Here is a 24,235-nt window from a genome sequence, read left to right as displayed (position 1 = left end):
TATTTTTTATGGTTTCCACTCCTAATGATTTCTTTTTACAGCAAAATAAAGCCAGTAAAAATGGCTGTTCACTAATAGGTCTGTATAAAGACATTTCCCCCTCCCCCCCAGTCTGGCCTATATCTTTATTACTGTTTAATAAATGAATACAACAAAATTGTAGGGCAAAAATCAGTGAATAAAGTGTTGCAAGAAGTTTACATTGTCCTGCAGTCAATTTGATGTTCAAAGTTGACAACAATCATTTTAGAAAAAACAAACTCAAAACAAACCCCCAACTTTGTCCAAAAAACCCCTCCACCTACTGGACGTAAAACTTAATGAATGATACTATTAAATTAAAACAACACATAGATATAGGTTTCCATTTTGTCAAGGTAAGGTCATCTTGTACATCAACAATTCTCTGACATGCATTAAACTGAAGACCTAAATTGAGACATTCGTCTCCATTGGCTCACTGGAGTCATATAAAACACTTGGACAAAGATTAACTAGTCATACTGCTATGCCTTTTCCTTATTTCCAGAAATACATGCTATAAAAGGCATCTATAGCATAAACACAAGGATTTATTTTTGTCTTATGTAAGCACTACCTGTTTCACTAACAATGAAGTGAATGTAACCATAGATTGAAATAATGCTCTGTACAAGCACTGACTGGCAAGAATGGAAACTGGTGCACTTAATGATCCCTTTATTAAAATACTGCTCTGATATTAAAAAAAGAAAAACACTGCCCTATGCTTCAAATTTCAGCATGAACAGCTGATGTAGGCTGAATCTTTCTTAAATAGATATGATTTATATTTCAGTATCTTCTGTGATTATGACAATTTTGACAAGATAATAATCTCCTCTGAACAGGACTTTTTAAGGTTTAGAGAAATAACGTAAGACTTATTAAATAATCTGTCAAATTATCTATGAACCCTGCTTTCAAAAGAAATCCTATGATCTTATTAAAATAATTACAGAAAATCTATGCCTGATATTATAAATAACAAGTACCAGTATCACTGGTATACAAAGTATAAAATGTATAAAATATATAAAATATAAAAGTACAGGAACTTGCAAGATTCAAAAGGCAATAGAACAGCTTTGTTCTCTTAAGATAGTGAACAGAAGTTTCTGTGTTAAATACCCTGCATGCTAGGTCAGCTTTTGAACCATAGTCTTCAAATGGAGGGAAAGGAAATGAGTCTGTAGCTCTGCTAAAATTAAATAATCTAGATATGTATATTGCAGCCTCATTTCTCTTTCCTTTCCTCACACTTTGTGGCCTCTTTTCTCTTATTGCTTTTGGGGGAAAGCAAAAGCCAGTTCTACATTGCAGAACAATGACACAGAAAGAAGCATGGGTACAAGCAAAAATCAATAGGAAGTATCTTTAAAAAAAAAAAAAAAAATCTTTGCTCGAACTCTCTTTTGAGGAAAGCATGAGAAAATAAAGGAGTGAAACCTGAGACGATGCCAATGAGAGAAATTATGAATTTTAAACACCATATCAATTTTAAAAATTCATGCTTCTCTTAAGGAAAGAGCAAAACCAGGAATAAGGGTTTGGTATTTACTTTCCAGAACATACAGTAGGCAGGGAAAAAGGACAGGAAACTCTGAAAGGCCTACAAAAGAGTTGCTTCCTCTTAACTCCTGCTGCCATTGATTATGGCCTTACTGTAATAGCCAGCACTGTACTTGCAAAATTCAAGTGTCTTCTGCCTCTTACACTAGTGAAGTTAACACTCTTATTTGAAAACTTCTGCTCTTGGAGTGAAGTAATCAACCAACTCAAGGTGACAAAGCAGGCAAAGCTTCTTATCAATACACTTAAAGATAAAAACCAGTATTATCTGAGAGAATGTCACAGAAAGTTTTCCATTTACTTGAAAGGAACAGCACTGCTGTCATGCCACCATGTCAGAGCACAACAGAACTGAAACCCCCACCCGTCAATAACATCACCAGACTAAGCCACTGCACGACTCTCACTGATTGGCATTCTGCATTACAACCACTCCAGCAGAAGTGGTCCCTATTGCTTGGTGAGAATGAGGAGTCAACATTCTACACACAAACCTATTTCAAATACAAAACGGCATTTTATTTACCATGAAATCAAACACTGTGTTTCTGAACAGCTACTCGATGCTACAAGGTTATTCTTTCAGAAGGCATTCAGAAAATTGTTCCAACACATCATAAAGCTGAAGCACTGAACAAATATATAAATAACATGAATAATTTCAGTAGCTGAATGGTTAATTGAAATAGGAGAAATTCAACAATCATTTTCCAAGAGATCTTAAGTGTAAAAGGCTATCTGCTCCAGTGAACCTAACTAAAACTCAAAGACATGAAATTTAACTTCACATATTTTGTTTTCAAAGTTCTTTTATACTCTTTTTTTTTTTTTACTTTGAGAGGAAAAGAACAGCCAAAACATTATCCAGTTATATAAAACAAACACATAGACTTTCAAAATGTTTAAAAGCCGACTCACCAGTCTCTTCACAATTCTCAACAAAAGCTTCAGTTGTTGTGTGTCTTTTTTGGACTTCAGTACTTGAGCAAAGCTGTCCATGTTTTCTGGAGACATACTCTCCTGACTGTTCCCTCCATACAGCTGAACCAGCAATGATAAGCACTGAGAGGTACTCACAAATATTTCAGTATCTTCACTGGGAAGCTAAAAAAGAACAAGAAAAAAGAACAAAAAAAAAATCAAATTCCAGTTTCAGAAAAACTGCTTATCAGTGGGGATTTGGAAGAGAATTAACATTTGCATTGTGCCAGGAAAGAACCATTTCTAGTTGATTGACTCAAAATTCCGCTAAACTAAGCTTAATAAAGTGATGAAAATATAATTAAAACATACCTGTTCTTAAGCAGTAGTATAACAATGTCTCCACTATGATTTTATCAAATAGCCTATCTATAACGACATCATAAAAGCACTGAAAATGTTGCTCCCAACTTTGTTATTTTCAGACAGTATCTTTTGTTTTGAATAGAAGTACTAATAGCAGAAAGTATCACTATAGCCATGATGTCTAATCTTCTACATAATACACACCATAAAACTTCATCTAAATCAAGTCTATGGCTTCCGGCTGAGGTAGAGTACAGGCTATCTAGCAATTTAACGGATTTTAAGTAGTCACATTAAGAGGTACGCTTTGCAGATTTTAAATATTTTCCTGAATTTCAGCTTTTCTGCACTCCTTTGAAGAGCAGACACTGGAGCAGGCCCTGGCAATTGAAGGAAAAACTCTTTCCTGGAAATCAAAATTATGGAAAAAGATTTGGGGGCATGGCTAATAGTTATCTTTATATTAACTTCTGATAGTATTACATCACTATCAAAATGATTTATATCTTTCTTGAATGTACAATCTGGAAGTAACGAGTGGAGATATATTATGCTTGTATGCGGCACTGTTGGAACAGCAGCAGGATGCAATGCCTAGTTTTAGTGCAGACAGTTCATGAAAGCTAGTGAAAAAATGTCATAGAGGTTTCTTGACAAGAGGATGATAGATTTGAAAACATAACAGCAAAGGACTGAAGGAATTCAATGTCTATAGATTATCAAAGGGAGGGTTAAAGGGCACTTGATCACATTCTCTTCACATGGTTCCATGTGAAAAAAAGCAGGCTGAGGATAGGTTAATTTCTTTTAACTGAAAAAGGTAAGAGATGATAGCCCAAAACTTTAGACAAAGCAATTCAGATTAAAGGAAGCTAATACTTGATTTCCTTCTTTCTTTCTTTCTTTAGTAAGAGTGATTTACCACTGAAATAATTTTCTTAGAACTGAGATAAATTCTACGTCACAGGCAATTTATGTATCACCAAAATAATTTAAAAAAATAACAAAACCCTTTACTATAACAAGGAATTAATTTAGCAAAGTCCTATGTCTTGTGTTATATAAGATCCTGGACTAAATTATTATAATAGCCTTTTCTCAGCTTAAAATCTATGAACTGACAAAATTTACCAGTGGTAATCTTAACCAATAAGTTATAGAAGTGTAAAAACACCTCATCAATCATACTCAGGTTTTTTTAATTCTGAAAGTACTATTTAAATACAAAGAAGTTAGATTACAGTTAACAGACTACCCTTACTGACGATAAAACAGAAACAATTTATATAATCTGTCCAACCAGTTAGATAATATGTTCAAACATTTCAATAATGATTACTTATTTAATCTACCATATGAACTTCCCAAGTTTTTTCATTTTAAGGAAAGCCCATACAGTTACTTTAAGGCAATCTGTGAACATATCATCAGACATACACTTCTCAAATATTTAAGCAGTAATTCCCCAGGGATCTGCATGCAAATACAATCCTGTTTTCCATTAGCTTCATAGAGCTGGCTGTTTAAAACAGACTGAACTGAGATGTAAGCTCCGAATACATAGCCCCAAGACATATCACATTCTATTTGACCCAATGCTATGCAAGTGACAGGACCACAGCAGCTTTTCTTCCACTGTTTTGCCGTATGTTTTTTCTTCATTTCAATCTAAATGCCACCTATTTCAGTATTTCCTTTCTAACATCCAGAATTATCTAGTAACATGATCAACATAAATAGCAAGGCTAAAAAGGAGGAAAAGATACAAGTAGTAATGAACTTTGTAGCTCCACTTATATCTTTAATCCTTATGAAGCAAAAAAAAAAAAAATTCCACTGATCTTGCTGGGGCTTTAAGCCAACTTGTATTTCCTTCAGTGAAAAAAAAAATGCTATTAGGTAAAGGAAGGAAAAACTAAACGACTTTAACGTATCTCTCTCAACCCTTTTAAAAGCAGCACTTTAACTTACAGTTAGTTACTAGATCAGTGTCGACTGGTCTATCAACACTTCCTGAAGAAAATCACAGTACAAGAACAATATCCGATTTTCAAATGTTGTTGTTGGTTAACCAAAAATAATAATTAAAAAAAAAAAAAAAAAAGCAGTGAACATTCAGACAGATGAGTCCTTGCCCTGGTATTGCAGTTCCATAAGCACAAAATCCCATGTGTAATCAGTAATCACAACAGTCATACTTGGAAGTGAAACTGTTCCCAAGGACTTTTTCTGAGATATTCACTAAATATCAGAGGAGTGGAAAGGTGTCAGTCTCTGTAGAGGACTGCCGCTATAACCACCTTGGGTGAAGAAACACATAAAATACATGAGGCACCATGTCCTTCGCAGTTTTCCATGACTTTCAAGGAAGCAAATGAGCGAGTCCTGCCTGTCAGCATTATTCCCAAGGTAGGCTGTCTTCAGCAGGAGTCCCCAGTTAGCAAGCCAGTGAAACATTTTGCCCTAGGTGAGGAGGAGCTGGGCTTGGGCCAATGGCTTTGCTTACCTCCTACTGTTCTTTGACCCCCAACAAGAGAAAGGAAGATCCTGAAACTCTCCATCCAATATGTCTTGGTATTAAGTAGGCTCACTCTTCACAGGATATCAAGCTTTCAGTGACCATCCTCCAAACCTAGCTACCAGTATCACTCCAGGTTCACAGCACTTGCCAGCTGTGGCATCATCCTATTCAACTACAAATGCCAATGAAGCCCTTCATCCTCTACTGTACTTCAAGCTCTTCTGCTCCTCTGCTTCTCCAGAGTCCCTTTGCATTTCAGTGTTATCTAGGATTTGGGGAGCAAGTTATCTTGGAAAATTACAGGGTAAAACAATAACAGGATAGGTCTAGGATGAATAGGAAAACAAGCTGGGAATAGGAAAGACCATATTTACTCTAGAGGGGATGAGAATCATGGGCGTACAGTCTAACTCATCAATAATTAACGTGGAAGAGAAAGTCTCAGCAATGTCCCTATTTAAGTATGTCTGTATCAGCATTTTTCTCTGTAACTCTCACCATTTTGCTGCTTCGCTACTGACAAGTAGTGATTTAGATGTCAAAAGTCGTAAGTTGGTAACTTGAAATTTAACATTGGCTGCCAGTCAGTGTTAGTACTGGTTATAAAGAGTAGCAGATCTGAAAAAAATTATTGGTATTAGCAAAAGTAATGACTTAAAATACAGTAAGTATTTGTAAACGTAGAAAACCAAGAAATGAAAACTCAGCTTTCAAGTAAATAGTATCTCATGTCTAATAAGAACAGCAAAGACAGAATCATGTTGCTTAGACAATGAATATAGATGGATGGTTCATCTCTTAATCAGCTGGAACAGGTTCTGATTATTTTTCTAATCATAACAATTCTGTTTGATACAAAGAAGCATATTTCAAGTCTTTCAAATTCATTTATAGTTTTTCATGACAGCAGCTACTTCAGTTTTTGTTCTTTCAGGGGAGGGGAAACCCATGAAAAACTAGAGTTCTAACTCTGAAAATATCTGCCCCTTAATATTTAATAATGAAATGAAAAAAACTAGCGGCCTTTCATTTCTTTTTGCTTTATCAGTCTTAGAGGGGATTATGGATTCAGCCCTTCAGCAAGGTAGAAACATTAGTACTCCTTCTCCTTGCAGCTGTTAATATTCTGGGCAAGTGTACAGCCCGAAGAAAATCCAGCAGCTTAAAATAAATTACTGAACAGCTAAAGTCATAATTTTTGCCATTCTCTAACTCAGAACTGTAGATTTATTTTTCACTTCAAAATTTTAAAATAATTCCTCATGACAGGACTTTTGTGCAATGAAGACTGTGTATTATTTTTTATTTAATTTTTATGGCCATGTTATAACTCCCTGTAAATAGGCTCATAACATAAAATTCTACTTCTCTTCCTTTCTAGATGGAAACTGCTCTATGTATTTTAAGGTTAATGTTGTGAAAAGCAGGAAGTTTCTTGTTATTACACATCTCTATTTCTGCAGTCTGTTGTCAAAAATTACTTCCTTTTGAACAGAGTTGCAGTGTGTTCATGAATTGCAAACCATTGCAAGAAACGTGTGATCATTTGAGCTGAAGTGGCAGTTTTCACACTGTTGGAGTTGTTACAGCATCTAATTTTAGACCTACAATGAAACTGTCTGGATTACCCAGAGGGGGACACTATTTCAGTGCATTAATGAGGTTATACACAAAGAGATTTTGTTACAATAAGAGATAGATATTCATTAGATCACTAATGTGATTACAGAACGTGCTATAAAGGAAGTACCATTGGGAACTATGGGGAAGATGATTTTGCAAATTTTAAACAAAATGTAAAAGCAAAACATCATTATTAAATCTGCTAACTTTACTATGCTATTCTTATTAGTAAATATGCACAGTTTAAAACGAAAACATAAAATACTATATTTTGGCTTAGGGCAAAACTGTCATCCTCCTAAGGCAAAACATTTTTTAAAACAACGTATTTTCAGTTTATTTTAATCTAGCCTAATTACTGAGAAATTAAATTCCCATTCTGAAAATCTATGCCTCTGACAATATATTCTTATTTTTTCTGGTGTGTTTTTGTTTGGGTTTTTTATGGGTCTGTCTGGTTTGGGTTTTTTTCAAAAAAAAGAGGAGAATTCTTCAAATATAATTTGCGGATAACATTTCAAATACAATAACAGCAATGCATTATACAATACAGGAAATAAACACACATCTTTCCACCCTGACCACAGAATTGTCTGTACTTCTAAGAAATGTGAAATAAAAGTCTACAGTCTATAGGGTTATCACTCTTCTGCAGTCATTTTCATTACTCATTAGCAAATACTTTCATGTGTTCTGAAACCAAAGTCAGTGCACAGCCTTAGAGCCAGTGCAACATAGAGACAGAAAGGACCTAGAAGAGATCATCTCATTCATCCATGTGCATTGAGGCTTCATATTGGTCCTGTTCATGTTTGCATGGGATTAATAGGTTTTTCAACAGTAATATACAGAGCACGTTAATCAACTGCAAATTTTACTAGTAATACTATGATGAAAAAGCCTACCAATAGAAGACAAGGAAAGTTCTCTCCCAGCAGTCTGGTAGGCTGCAGAGAAGACTGGAAGATCTACACCTAGGATCTAGATATAGGATCTACAGAGAAATTAAATTCTTATTATAGGTACTGGTAAGGTTTCCTGAAAGTTTCTGAAAATCCATACTGAAGTGATTTCAAAAGTAAGCAAACTTTTTTTTTTTAGTATAACGGTACCTCAAAAAGTAGAGGGTATTTTATATCTTCTAGAATTGCTGCAAAGTTTCAGTATAATAATGAAATTATATTTATGTTCAAGGAGAGAAACATCACACAAAAAAGCCAAGTGTAATTAGCTCTTAAACACAAAGCTGACAAGCAGAAGACTAACTGCTCAATTTATTTTCTTCTTATTGATCAATTAAGGGCATGAGATTAAATATTGAATTCTCCATATTTGCAGTGTTTTCTGCATGACAGAATTTGTAATTATTTCTTCTTTTGTGTCCTTAAAAACTATGAGGTTTCATTTATATGCAGTCTAGGTTTCCTATACTTACTTCACTATGCCCTAAATGATAGACTAAATCACAATTACAGAAGGGAAAAATTGATTCTAAGATTTTTACATTTTCAAGTTTAACTCATATTGATTTTTGAGAGATTATTAAGAGAGAGAAACATGTAGAGCTTGAGGAAAATAAATAAATATGTAAGTCAATGGGGCATGGAACAACCATCTATTTGAGGGCTATACATATCAACAAGCGAGAGCAACTACTGAAAGTGACATAAGAAATTATAAATATGGTAAGATAGGTAGAAACAGCAAACCAGAGAAAATAATTTTAACTCAATATATTAAAGTGATGATTAGTTCAGAATTTAAGACCTCCATTACTTCCAGAAAATAAAGTTCACGAAGAACTGAATGCCTCAAAACAGGGTTATGCAGCCACACAGCCCAACGAATGCACAGAACTACTGTTGGTAGCTCCACAGAATTTAAGCTTAGGCAGGCCCGAGTCTTTTTGAAGGGCAGGGAGTGTACGTATCTTGCGAGACCACTAGAGTTCACAAAGAATCTAGTCATACTTAAAGAGATTAGAGCATAAAACATTTTAATCGAGTGGATCCTAAATGTTAAAATTATCATTCTGTTGTTCAAACTCTTCCAACCTTAACAGGAGATGTTTAATACAGCAACGGGTAAAGGATACAAAATGTAACAAACCTAGCTGAAATACCTTTCATATAGTCAATCAAGCACGTGTATGTATGTAAAGAACAACACATACACGTTACCAGAGAAAATCCCTCACTTTTGCAAAATCTTTAACAAAATATTTCCTTACCCTTATGTTAAAATCAGCAGATTTTAAATAAGTATTTTAAACATACCAGAACCTGTAGAAATACAGAACAAAGCAAAACCTAATGGTAATTTGCAGCCATGCTTCTGAAATACAAAGGCAAGTAAGAATCTAATCAGTACATGCTAACCATATAATTATCCTATCCTTTAATTAAAAACTTATAAAACATTTCCAGGTGGTATAGGCCAAGTAAAGCTTGGCTTCTAATTTTCTGTTCTTTAGAGTTAATAGAATTTAAATTTATGACTAGTTTAACTTTAAAGAAACATTTGCATCTCCATGTTTTACTACTTGTCATATATAGTAACTTAAAAAAATTCATAAAAAATAGATTAAAAGAATTTATAAAGATGAAATATTATATAGTTGAAATTCAGTCACTTTGTTTTAGGTAATTCAGTGAACATTTCCAAAAAGCCTTTGCCAATAGCTGGTTAAAATAAACCCATCAAAAGCAGACTTAGCAACAACTATAATGACAAAAGTTAAAAAAGGAATCACATTCTTCCCCAAAATAGAAGATGACAGACAGTGCTAAAGATAGTAAAAGGGCCACAGGTATTCATACCACAATACACCTGAAAACCTATATTTAAATGAAAAACACAAAAAATTTGGATCTGGAAAAGAACACTGTGAATCTGAAATGCCTCTAATGAAACAACCTGGAAAGGATAGTGTGATATGCCACAGGGAAATTCTCATACTCCATTTCAATGGCTTTATACTGAATAAAAGGCTGAGGCAGCCTCTAAAAACCCTGTCCAGCTCAAGAAGCATTCTTCTACTACAAGCTCTTACAGAGCCAACACAAATCTCTGGCACGGTATGACGATCTTGAGCTGATGGGATGCATCAGGGCCACAATACAGCACTCTGTGGAGATTTCAATGCAGCACTGTGATATCTGGTAAACCCCAGAAAAGACTGAATTTAAGCAGACAGACTTCAGAGATGTTTAGAGATCATCAGGGACCATTCTCACTCGTAAATCCCTCAGGATCACGTTAAAATAAATCTAAACCCTTGAGAACAACTCAGAAGGCTCAAAACCAAGAAAATAATATTAAAAGGCATCACTCACTGCAAACTAATTTGAAGTTTACTGACTTTTCTAAGGGTAGCACTACTTGTTGTTTCAAAACTTGAATACCATCCTTTCCCTACACAATAATCACTAGTCCATTCTAAAGGGCTAAAATTTGGCTATACCTATGTATCTGAACTGACAATCTGCAACCTGCCCCTCATCCTATGCTTGGGACAGAATTACTCTGATGCCACTGGTAACCTGAAAGTCACTGTGACCTATAATTTCTTAAAAATTGTTAGAGTCCTTCTTTTGTACTAGGTGGGAGCTTACAAACAATGAAAAGCTAGCAAACAGAGCTCTAAGATGTTGAATTCAGTTGAATAATTCCAACTTCAGCAACATTCCAAAAGGCTTATAAACAAGCAAATTCTCACCAGTTGAATAAGCAGGCTAATTAGGTCCATCAGGGGTTTATTGATAAGCAGAAGGTCTTCAGCAGCCTGCGTGTCCCCTCCTGTGCCAGATTTCTGTGCCTTAATAAGATGAGAAAAAATAAAAAGCAACCTTGGTGGCTGTTCTGTTATGAGCAACAAATTAGATCCATTAGGTGGTCGAAGTTTGAAGGAGACTCTTTTCTAGTTAAGTATCCCTGGGCTCCCAATGAACAGTCACGCTCCCTGTGTCTGTAACAATAAGCACAAAGCAAAAAGGACTCATGCTGTCATGCCCATTCTGCACAAGCTGAATATACTGACCTACATGACATTTCTTGAGCAAAAGATCTCTCTAAAGCCATAAATATTTTATGCATTTGTATTCTCTTTCAACACAACATGCCTATTCTAACATTAAAGTTCCAGTTGGTTTTTTTCCCTTTATCAGGAACAATTTAAGTGCAACTCAAAACAAGAAACTCAAGGTAACTGAAAAGTTAGGATTCTCAGTAATAATGTCCAGTTCTGCCTTTCTGACTCACTTTGTATCCTGAAATATTAATAATGTATTATAACTTAAATTATTTTTGATATAGGAATAATAAAATCTTCAAGTGACCAAAGCCGGTGATAAGATCTGCTACTACTAGTAATTCTGACCATTGTCATCCCCTCCTCATTAAAACACACTGCCATCCTAGGCAGTGCTATTTATGACCCACCCCTGCTCCAAGACACCAGAAAGGTCAGTTTGCAAGATTTTTCATCTAACTTCATTATCTTGCACCAGCCTTGGACCATGACCCTATACAGTCAAGCTGCTAGAGGAAAATGTAAAACTTTTGGCTAAAGAACACATTTAAAAATAATTTTGCATTTGTGTTTCATTTAAGCCTAAAACCATCATCCAAGTGTAATACCTGAGGACTTCTGTTTGGGTAAGTAAACATAGGAGCAAGTTCCCTGAGACAGAGGACACTACCATTGAAGCTCCACTGTTGATACTGAATCAACATTTTGAAATACAAGAGATCTGAAGAGCTGTTTCTCCAGGTGATAAGACACATTGATATGTTCCTCACTGAGACTCACCACAATGACCTGGAATGCTGAAGTCCAAGGGCAAAAAGACATAGTGCAGATCAACCAACTGATGTATTCATCATGTAAAGCCAGAGTAGAATTTGGCTTTGAACGTATAGATTTAATTTCATATCTAAATAAAAATAATCCATTTCACTAACATTACCAATCCATGTGCAAGATCCTCTTTCCTCATATGTGTCATCCAGTATAATTGGCCTCACCACTGTTGCATGGAGCTTAAGTACAGGATTTAGCTCTCTGTGATTACATGGAGTGATGCCAACAACATAACAATCAGCGATTAGCCAACAAAATTTGATTTGCAAAGCAATTCTTAGACAAGAAACCTATTCCAGAACCTGCTAACAGATGACTCAAAAAAGACATGGTATTTTACCATGAGATATAAATTACGTTTTTTCCAAGAATTAAAAAAAAAAAAACATCTCTCAGTGAAATATCTCATTGATAACATAACTGATTACTTAAGTCTGTATAGGAGAAAAAAAAGGGCTCAATTTTCAACATCCACTTCATACAGTAAACCTTCTTAAAAAAAAGGAAAAAACCCTGCTGTAACAAAAAAAAAAAAAAAAAACCAACCAAACCCCAAACCAAAAAAACAACCAACCCACAGAGGAGGACCTTTTCAGAATTAAGCAGCCATGTCCTGAAAGATAATACAACCTGGCTGCAATCTTTAGAATCTCTGTCCTCCAGATATATTGGACCTAATAGGCTTCTCTGTTCTTCAGCAGATAATCCCAAGAACATTGAAAACCTAACACAAAGAGTACGTGTTGTTGTTTGCAGCATAAATACAGAAGTTACTTCCACTTGACTAACTTAGAAATTTGGCAGATCATTTAAAAATAAAGCAAATACTGCTAGCTTAACATCACATATAGAAAAAGGTGAACGCTTTTTCTTGTTTTGTTTTTAAGAGAGTTATGTGCAATTTCTTTGAATAGTATCTTTTTGTGCTTAATTTCTAAGGCAGAGGATGTCTTCACTGGAGCAGGAAGTCCTACCAATGCCATGATTTCAGTGGTTCAAACAGAAACTTGGAAGACAAATTGAGAAGCATAAGAGAGGAAATACTTCTGTCAGTGCACATGCAAAGGCTACATGTGTAATTCAAGTAATCACATGTGATTTATAATAAAAAACGTTTTTTATGGAGTACTGTTTTTCTTTTAAACTGAATGGAAGAAAAATGCTTTGAACTATCATCGGCCAAATGTTGAATTCAGCTACTTACAGAGTACAGAAACAGAACAGACAACTAGGATCTGTGTTTCCGGCACACAGTGAGGTTAGTATAGATAGTCTAGCCAGGTAACTACATGAAACAGTGACAGGAAGTTGAAAAATAGATGCTTTTCTCTTTCCACCACACTAAAAATTCAATAAAATCAGAATAATGGGAATTTCATTATTAGGGTAACAGGAAGTTACCTAAAAAATTAAGACGGTGATGACCCTAGGAAATAAATTCCATACCTGTAAAGTTCGGCGCACAATGTTTGCTGTGTAGATCAGCATGCAGTGCAAAATATCAAGCAAGGACAGAAGCAGTGCATTTGCTGTCTTGATGCTGCTTTTATCATCTGCCTTCAAGTACAGAGCCACAGTTTCTATTAGGAGATTACAGATATGATGAGCCAGTCCTACACAGAAAGTGAGAAAAAAAAAAAAAAGTAGGCTATCAGGAAAAGAACAACACTGAAGTAAAAAATAATATATTACAATATGACAATAAAACCAAATTTCACATACATTATGAATATTTATTAAATTTCCTCTTTTACTCCATCATTGTAATTATCTCCTCTCCTATTGTGTTTGGAGCAGCTCATAAAGAGAGTTAAACTAATATAATTAAATTTTCTAACTACATGGAAAATTATGTAACATTCATTAAAGACATACTTTGAATCCTAAACTTTTCTGTAGCATGCTGGTATACAAGTCTCCTTCACAACACTCCTGGTCACAAGAAGTAAGCAATTTCTCCAGGCTGTTACAAAACGACACATGAAGGTCAGAGCCTAAAGTTTTCTTTCTTAACTGGTCTGTCAATTACAACCTGTCCTATATGCTTTAAGTATAGAATTGAACAGTATTATGCTTAAATAAAATATATTCAGAAGAGCATTATAAATGAAATACTGACTATTACACCTAAAATTACACCTAAGATTTGTTTGGCTGACGGTAGTGAAGTGTTTCCTGAAAATACCTTTTTGTTTTGAAGCTTTTTTCCTAAGCTCCTTTGGAATTTAGTAACATCAGCTCCTGTAGCTTGCTTAACACACAAATCAATTGACATATCAGAAAAGATATCCATTTCAAAACAACACTGATTCAATCCAGAACCTTTCTTACTTTCAAATACAAATACTGAGTTCATTATATTTGATCTTAACCTTTTTCTTTCAGAGTTTCACAAGGAATGAAAGATATCTTGTTTGTCACCAAGAACATAATTACCTTTGTAAACTGTCTTCTTTTAAACTGGCAATTAGCCATACTGTGACTTGTGGTGCATGTATGTAGTACCACTGTAGTATATTAGTATATTAGCTTCTAGTCCCCATGACTATCAAACATGACTGAAGTATTTCACTGATTTCACTGCTTTTATAAGTTCTCCTTTAAAAAGTAGTTGTATATATTTTTACAAACATTGGTACAAGATTATAATAAGAAATTGTAGAATACAATATGTAATTACACTGTTCAGCTTTTGAAAGCAGTCAAATCTGTGGGGTGTTGAAATATTTTGGCATTGAAAGATGCCCCATGAATTAACTAAACTTCCATGAAATATTTTACTCCCCTATTCATCACTCTTAATACTTTCCTTAGGAAATTAAACACAAAACCATTTATTTAGAATACAGTAATGGGTCAGGATTATTAAGACTTGTACTTTTCTTATAGCTCACATCTTTTGTGTTTTGATGATTACTAGCATTACTCTTTCACAACAGTATGATTGATGGACTACAGCTCAGGCTATGCTTTGAATTTCCTGGAATTTCATCTGCATAAACCAAACTCTCAAAATTATATCTGTCTGATCTTGCACATTTAATTTCCTTCTCCTTTTTTGAAGTACAATTTCTGCTGCAGTTCTGAATGCTTCATACAAAAGTGAGATAGCATGCACAAACACATTTAAGTGATGTCACCGGTACCCACCAAGCAGAAAAAGAACAGACATAATTGTACATCTACCCAATACAAAACTGGTGGTTATCCTATGCCCTTTTTCATCAGGCTAAACTAGATTAAAGCTAAGAAAACAGTCCACTAAGAGCTGGTCCCTATCAAAGCAATGTCTGCAAAACTGCCTGAGGGATATGTCCAAGTACACTGTGTTTCTCCCTGTACATGACCACAAAACCCACAGCCACATCAAAATCAATGAGTCACCCTGTTATTTCTAGTTGGTTTACATATAACCCTTAAGACAGTGACTTGGAGATTAACATCAAGAAGGGCACTTTCAAATGAAGGCATTGTATGGGTCATCATCGAGAACTTTTTAGGTAGTAGCCCTCTCTGCATTTATAGCACTAAGGAGAGAATGACTATTAGTGAACGAAACAAGAGGCTTTGTGACTGATCTGCAATCCTTTTCCTTCCAACTTCGAAGAAAATTACTTGTTTATGCCCTGGACTGCACCAGTCGGAGTCTCACAACTGCCTCATTTCTGCTGTTTGGTGAATGGGATGGTGAACCACATGCTCAACCTTCTCCCCATCGATTGAAACATCAATAATATAATCACCTAGATTTTATTCTCTTGAATTATTTACATCCTAAGGGTATGCGTATTAGCAACCCTGACACTAAATACCTTAAATACACCAGAACATTCACATTTACTTAGTTAACTAAAACATCAGAATTAGTGTATTTTATATAGGTAGATATGTGCTCACATAGACTTATATATACAAAGATACACACATTAAATTTGGGAATTTGGGGAAAAAACACATATTTTCCTGGCCTTAAAATACCTTTGGAAAACTTAACACACCAAAACTTCATTACAAAAGACAACTAAAATGAAACACTAGTGCAAAATGTTCCCTAACATGCTGCATGATTCACACATAAACCTGATAAAAACTTGGTTCCACAGACAAAAAAAAAAATAAAGCAGGCTGACCTCTCGGCCAAGTAAAGTTCCAGACATGCTCCTTGAAATACTTTATTGTGTCACAACAAAATGGAAATTGGAGGCCGCAACTGTAGAGACATAAATATACTCCTTTGCCACAAGACAAAATACACATTCTTTGTCCTCAGAAAAGAAAGTTGGGAAGCTGGTATAATTTACAGTGATCATGACAAAATTCAATAGAAGTTTAACAGCCTTGACCACTGGCACTGTAACCAGTTTACTCAAAACGTAGATACAAAGATCAAGACGGACAAGTCTCAGCATTCCAAAAATTCATTCCCAAAACAGATAGGCTGAAAAGGAGGATGCAATTTTAAGAAAAAAGGAAACTGTATTAATAATTCAGTAAACAATATAAAAATTGCATACGGATCTCTAAGTTTCAGAGCATACATTGAAGGTTTTCTCCCAAATTTTACAGCTGATACAAGAACCACATTCTTCTTAATTTCCAATAAAGTCTAAAACAATATTTATCTTTAAAAACTTCAGAAAAACGTATTTTTGAGTCATTTCACAGACTTAAGTTTCTTATGCAGTAATTTTCAACTTTTCATTAGGAAGTAAAATAGGCTCTGATTTGAAAGGCATATGCCATGCACTCCTGAACTTTGGAAGTGGTGGATCTGAATCTGGATTCTGTATCACAAAGGAAAGCTAAACCAAATTAAATCAAGGAAGACTGTTCTACCGAGAAAAGCTACATATTTTTAAAGATTCGGTACTTCCAAGTATGTTAGCAATAGTCCGGGGTTTTGTCAAAAGAAAAGTAAGTGACAGTTTACATGGGTTAAAGTAATGCATTCTAATATCTTTCAGCTAGGCATTTCTTATTAAGAGAAGTAAAAATATATTATTTAACTTACTATATTTTTTTTCTGCTCTCTTAATTTACAAATTTCAGCAAACAATTAAAACACATAATTTACAGCTATAGTTATAGTTTATTGCAATACCTCTTAGTGCACTAGTCATGCCTTAGATTTATTTGTAAAAGGAGGATCTTCGAAATATCAAGCTTCAGTGCAGTTCTCTGCTATTTGAATTTTACAGAAAAATAAGGCAAAAATTGGATTTTGTATTAGAATTATTGTGTTTACAAGTTAACATAACTAGAATTAAACAAAGAAACTGTTCTAATTGCAGTTCAAGATTCATAATACGTATTAAAAGGATTGCATCCAAAATTCCTAGGCAGTTTCACAGCATTTGACAAACCCAGTGTTCACAGCAGAGTATTTCTCCTGGCCAGAGACCCCTGCAATGAACTGAATACGTCACTAATAGTGCTTTATCAATGTGGACTGTGATGACTATGCTTGTGTTTCACAAATCTTTTCAAAAGATAAAAGGAGTCTTTTGGCCCATGATATAGCTAATCGGACAGAATGTGCCATGATACCTTCTGGAATGAAAGCTGAGAGGAGATATTTTATTCTCACCTATTAGCAAGATGGATAAAGGAAAAGAAGACTTCGCTTCCAAATCATACGAAACATCAAAGGACAGCCTAGGAAGCAATCTTCTAGGCAATCCTTTCATGCCTACCAGCAATTAGAGCATTCAACAAACCTGTCTGCTTCCAGCCAAAGAAAATGTTCGAGCAGGTGCACTTCCTCTGAACAATACCACTGCGCAGCCAAGCAGCCAACAGCAAAACCCTCAGCCCAGCAAAAAGGTTGCTCTTTGTTCCTTTCTACATGATGCTCTCTGGAGAGCTGTTTGTCCCATTTGTATCACACCTACATAACTGAGTCCCCAGGGATATTACCAAATACATATCCACTAGACTTTTTTCCTTCTGTCACTTACAGAGTGGACCTGCTTGGGGTTTTTGTGTTTTGTTTTTTTAAAAAAACCTACTCAAAATAATAACATATTGGGAACTAGAAATGATACCACCAGGCTAACTGGAAAACGTATTTCATGATCTTTCTAATGTTAATGATAAAACTCAAAAGTATTGCTAAGAACAAACACAGGACTGTAGTCTGATAGATTCTTTCACACAGGAATTAGCTCCTCAGTACTTGAGCACTTAAGATAATCCATTAAGTCATAAAGTTTCTCCATAAAACCTTACTTACCTACAGAAACCTGGGATTTAATTTGCATTCTTTGCATCACAGCCCTACTACTCAAGGTTTCCTGTTTTGAACAACAGAAAATAGGCCACATAAATGAAATGGTATCTTCAGGGTAATGACATTTTCAAAAGAGGCTCGTTGCTTCCATTGTTATTTTTGTTTATTATTTGTTACCTTTTATGGTTTAGGAACTATTTGTGTTCATACTATAATATTATTGAGAGAAGAATAAACTAGGATAAAGAAATAGATCACCACTGATTCCAAGACTTGGTGAATTATGAATGCCAGATCAAATGGAAAGAAAATAATGGGGCTGTTGAACATACCAATGGAATGACTGCTGCCCTGAAATTATTTTCTATTCTGAACTTAAAAATGAAATAGCATCTAAAGCAGAAAATTTTGCACATATTGCATTGTCTATTCCTAGCACTGAGACAGTGACTCGACATTTTGTGACTGAATAAAGAATCACTATGTTTGAGGAACAAAAATATCACACTGCATCTCATTGAATGTGTTACACTACAGTGGTCAAGGCTCTCCAGAGCTTCCTGTTGTGGGATGAGTCCGTGGCTCAACTTTTCCTACACACCTGGCAGGCAGGGCACTCAGCAATGGTGCCCGAGCAGGCAGTTCTGCCCTCACACGCAGGAAAATGGATGTGGTAAGGATTATGACAACCATGGAAGAAAAGCCAGTTATCACCTTTACTAGAACTAGGTTGAAAGCAGACTGGGAAGTACCATGTTATCTTGAGTGTAGATGCCCGAGAGGAACACAGATCTGACATTCTCAGTGGCAAGATTTTTCTGCTTTGAGTCAGTCAAAGCACAACATAACTCTAGTTCATTCTTTCCAGGACTGGCAACATTTAGGAGATACTGTTAGAAGGCAGTTTATAGGTGGCATCTTTCACTTGTAAAGAAAGAGTGCAGAACTGATGACTCCCCAGGGAACCACGTCAAACTCTTCTCAGCCAAAGAGAATTCTGCCAGCACAGAAATTTACTTTCTTCTAAAATACAGCCTATGGAACAAGCATGTAGGTGATTAAGACCAACAGGTGTATGGAACAGCCAACTAAAAGACAGAAAGCCAAGTGGATTCTCTCATTTAAAAAAAAGTATCTGAGTATAATAAAAGACAGTAAAAATGCAGCTTGAACAATTTAGGAATAATAAAAGCACATACTGTTGAATATGCATTACTGGTCAATATAAAAATAGTAAAATATAACCAGTTATGTCAACTAGGCTAGTCTGTGGCTGTTCTGTATGAAAAGTTGTGGCTAGAATGAGATACGCAGAAGAGGAGTATTTCTGAAAGCATAGTCACTGATCCCTTGGGAGCTCCTGCTTTGCTGCTGCTTTTAAAAACAAATAAATAAAAAAAAACCACAACAGAAAAAAAAAAAAAAGGAGTTTCCCAATTTTAGAATCTTGTTAAGGTTTCTGTGACAAAATTTCAACTGAACTCAAGTTTTTGGGTCAGATTGACTCAACCATACTATACTTAATTCAGAAAAGACATCCAAGCTCTTTGAAACTAAGTTCACAGGACATGTAAGTACATAGCATAAAAGCATTAAAGGCAGGGGATTTTGTTCTAGACAAGATTTACTGAGATGGTCCTTATTCCTAGGAGTATAACTCATTGAACATGAACATAGACTTGTTCAACAGGAACAGAATGAAGGATTAGTAAGTAACTTTCTCTGGAAAATAACTGTAAGAACATCCAAATTCTTTCTAGTTCTAATCAGAAAGAAAAAAAATCCACAATTTATATGAGTGAGTACTACGTAACTATGGACTGTAATGATGTTCAGGGGATCTATTCGTAGTGTTGATAAGACATTTCAGCAGTCAGGTTTGATTTGTTTGGATACTATGCTGTTGGTACCACAGCCTCTAGAAATGCTATCTGCTTCTTACATTTGTAAGTAGCTGAGAATAATCGGACATTTACTACAAAAAGATAAGTGAAAGACATAACAGAAAGGTAGGATCTACTGAATATGTACACACAAACTTTAAATGCTCCTATCAGGCAGCTTGTGAAACTGGGCATAAAAGAAACATTTCTTTCTAAATTATTTATTCAGATAAAACTTTTGCTCTTCAGAGATGAAATTTAGTACCCAGCAGAGTCATAAGATTTGCTGCCAGTTATGTCGCTAATGCATGTTATATACATCACAAATAGGGTGCTTTTTGTTAATCGGGGAGCATAAAGCCCTTTATGCACGTAAAATCGAGTGCTATTGTCCCAAGAGGTAACAGACAATACAGTAGAGTACAATGCTATGGCTGCCTGACAGACATTCATTTTGTCAAGAGCTTTGTTGATGGCAAACACTAGTTCTTCTCAGGTGTTTGCTAGTGATCAGTTGTTGGAGGTTATTACCCCTACAATTGTGAGTGTGTGTGCGTGAGAGCAGATGTGAGTACTCCCTAGTCTCCCCTGACAAGCCATGCTAGGCTACTTTAAATTGTTCAAACAGGTTGCCTGCATTAACCCATCTGATTTTTCTTTAAGCAGATTCGCACACTCAAATGACCCTTTCTAGCTGGAAGACCTGGGGAGGGATGGAGATGGAGGTAATACAGTGACTTGACAGCACTTGCAAGCAGAACCTGCCACCACAAAAAAAAACAAAAAAAAAAAAAACAAAAAAAAAACCACCATGACTGTAAATAGATAAAAATCACATCGTCTGGATTGACTGTTACTGCTGTTATTAAGCAAACACTATAGCAGCTTTTCAGTTAGATATTTTTCCCCATAGTCAGAGACACATTAGAGCTTGTAGTCCATTTTACAAAGCATAGTAATTCTACAGCATGCTGTACTTCAAGTCAGATCCTGATACACCCTATTTCACCCCTTACAATGTGTCAACTAAAATAAAATCTCTTGGGTTTGTCAGACAGAAGTGAGATGATGCTTAGGAGATCGTCCAAACAGCAGGTTTTAATAATCTGCCTGAAGAACACGAATATCTAATGGGACACCTCACTCTTCGAGAAGCCACAATCTTCAAAACCTCCTTTAAAACTAGCCTAAGATATTAGCAGTTGTTGCTTCACAGCTGCATGGAAGAACTTCTGCTTGCATGTTGTGAATAAATATATAATGCCTGCATTTTAGAAAAACAAAGGCTGCTGTCCTCAAATTAATGGCGAAAACTAGACCACAAGTTCTTCACTAGATTAAAATCTATTATTTTTGTCAGATAAAGACTTCTTAGCATTCAGCAAGATTCAGAATCAGCAAAAATTCAATAAAGACTTTTGACTCACTGCTCAGAAAGATCAAGCCTGCAACAATTACCATGTGATAAAATACAGGAGGAATTTATATCCCGGGCTTAATTTAGAAATAGAAATTCTTCTAAAGAGATTGCTATTTTAATAATAGACTTCCTGTCACACAAGATTAAATCCTGTTTATCTACTTCAAATATCTTAACCTGCTTCTGCTTTAGCATCAGCTTTCCCTTCTACCAAAATACTTGAGAGACCACATTTAAACTTTGATAGCTGCTTTTTAGACAAAACCTGTACAGACCAGATATGGACAGCCTTGGAATGCAGATACAGCCCTAAACTGTTGTCACAAATTGACAGCATTCCACAGCTTTGAACGACATTACCAGCACTAATTGCTCTAGCTAGGCCTTCAAGAGTCCCTGGACTGAGAGTGATAAGGACCAATGAACCTCAGCTTCAGAAAATTCCCTGAAGTTTTCAGTTTTAAGTTGCAAAAATAAAACACAGTTGACAACTGTTCCCACAGGTATTCAGCAAAGAATAAAGGTAAAAACATTATACGTTTCCCTACTGAAAAGTCTTGCTCTGTAGGAAAATATACTAAATACTTATTCCTACTCTTCTTGGTCTATTTACATCAGTCTGCCCCAGGATGAAAACTTACAGAGTGCAAATACTTGGATTTTCAAGTGATGGTCTTTTATAATTGTTACAACCAGAACAAAGAACAAAAGCAAAGGCTAGTTTCCACTAAGCAGTATTTGCTACTAGTTATTCCAAAACTGAATCTACTCCACAGTTTCCTGTAACATCCTGTGTTATTCATCAATTAAGCTTACAATAGGAATGAAAGCTGACAACTAGTAATTGTAACTGTCCAAGATGGCCTCAGTGTATTTACACGCACATGATCAAAGGGCTTAAACAGAGGTCAAGGTGTTACATGATAGTAAATCTTGTTTTGCAGCCATTACCAGATTACATTCTCTAGCCTTAAACCTACTCTGCTAGGTCAACTGTTTTCTCAGTAATTGTTAGGATAACTTTGACGAGCAGAGTCTCTAATTGCTATCAGCTGGCCATACCAATAATGCCACATGTGATTAAATCCCTAAAATCTAACCACAGACTTTGCACCTCAGATGTCATCATCCTTCTTATTCAGTGTTTCAGGCATACGTCTTGTTTTGTTTGCACGGATGCTTGTTCTCCTTGGACCTATCCGTGGTTTTCAACCTTACCACTGGGACCTTTGAGCTGGAACCCACCACACTGCAATTATACTGTCACCTCAGGCTGCACCAAAAGTGCCTTACTTAACGCTCATCACTAGTACAACCTAGGCCAACAAAGCCTTTATTTTCTGTCAGCACAGTCACCTGGTCCAAACTACCTTAGCTCCAAATGATCACACTGAGCTCAGTCAGCTGGTACCACAGTTCCACTTACTTAATCAAGAGGCAGTCCCAGCTCTGAAAGTACTGTAAGCCTGCACGTGTTTGAATACTGTGTTCCATACCCTATCTCCCCTATCTCAACAGGACCCACACAATAGGAGCTGGTTTAGTTCCTGTATATTTTGTACGTAGGTAGCTGCTGCTGGGAGTAGTGGAACCTGTGTATATGGTAACAGACTGGCTCAGACTCTTGGGGAAACTTCTGCATAAGCACTGGAAGGAGATCACATGGAATAGTTTGGTCTACTAGGCTACTTTGGCCCAAGCCACTCAGTTTTGAAAGAAACAGTGAACTATACCAACAACCATACAACAACAAGCTGAACTGGATCCTGCTGCTGATCTGACACTTTAACTGAGAAAATGAATTCTGCTTTGTTTAAGGGCAACTAATTTCTTCAGAGGTGGAAAAGATGTTAAGAACGTTGATACAACTACAGCGAAAGAGATGGCCATAACAGAACAGAAAAGAGGGATTTAGAGAGCCAGGATTTAAGTGGGTGCCCCGTGAAGGCATGCAACGGAACAGCAAAAGAAGCTTAGTATGCAAGCCCTGTTTTATTACTTGTACTTGTTTTGGCTGGGATAGAATTAAATTTCTTCAAAGTACCTTGTACGGGGCTATGTTTTGGATTTGTGCTGAAAATAGCGTTGATAGCACACTGATGTTACAATTACTGCTGAGCAGTGCTTACACAGCATCAAGACCTTTTCTACTCGTCACCCCACCAGGGAGTATGCTGGGGATGCAAAAGATGTTGGGAGGGGACACTGGCAGGACAGCTGACCCCAACTGACCAAAGGGATATGCCACACCACAGAATCACAGAATGGCAGGGGTTGGAAGGGACCTCTGGAGATCATCTAAGTCCAACCCCCCTGACAGGGCAGGTTCACCTAGAGCAGGTTACACAGGATTGCATCCAGACAGGGTTTGAATATGTCCAGGAAAAGAGATTCCACAACCTCCCTGGGCAGCCTGTTCCAGTGCTCTGCCACCCTTAACGTAAAGAAGTGTTCAGGTGGAACTTCCCATCCTCCAGTTTGTGCCCATTGCCCCTTGTCCTGTCACTGGGAACCACTGAAAAGAGCCTGGACCCATCCTCTTGACAACCACCCATTAGATATTTGTAAGGGTTGACAAGATCCTCTCTCAGTCTTATCTTCCGTCTTTTCTTATAGGAGAGATGCTCAACCATATGACATCATGCTCAGCAATAAAACTAGAAGGAAAGTTGGTGGGGAGCTGCTGCTCCCAAACTGGCTTGGCAGTGGTTGGTTGGTGGTGAACAATTGTTTTCATTTGCATCACTTGTCCTTCTTGGGTTTTATTTTCCTGTCACTCTGTTTTGTTTTTTTTCCCCCGTTCTTGTCCTTACAATTTTTA

The 24,235-nt window shown here is 36.1% G+C and overlaps 1 protein-coding gene across 1 annotated transcript in view; it reads right to left on the bottom strand.

The window, feature by feature from the left end:
• Positions 1–24,235, bottom strand: part of ULK4 (unc-51 like kinase 4) — a 231,804-nt gene that overhangs the window by 52,988 nt on the left and 154,581 nt on the right. The window contains exons 32-34 of the mRNA XM_086467979.1: positions 13,329–13,495; positions 10,740–10,838; positions 2,509–2,694 (exon numbers count right to left, since the gene is read on the bottom strand). Of these exons, the coding sequence (XP_086324105.1) occupies positions 2,509–2,694; positions 10,740–10,838; positions 13,329–13,495 (452 nt within the window). The remainder of the gene's footprint in view (positions 1–2,508; positions 2,695–10,739; positions 10,839–13,328; positions 13,496–24,235) is intronic.

This window comes from Leptosomus discolor, chromosome 7, assembly GCF_034619465.1.
Source record: "Leptosomus discolor isolate bLepDis1 chromosome 7, bLepDis1.hap2, whole genome shotgun sequence".
Taxonomy (NCBI): domain Eukaryota; kingdom Metazoa; phylum Chordata; class Aves; order Leptosomiformes; family Leptosomidae; genus Leptosomus; species Leptosomus discolor.
The sequence above is the reverse complement of the archived record's forward strand: the minus strand, read 5'-3'. Positions and strand labels throughout refer to the sequence as shown.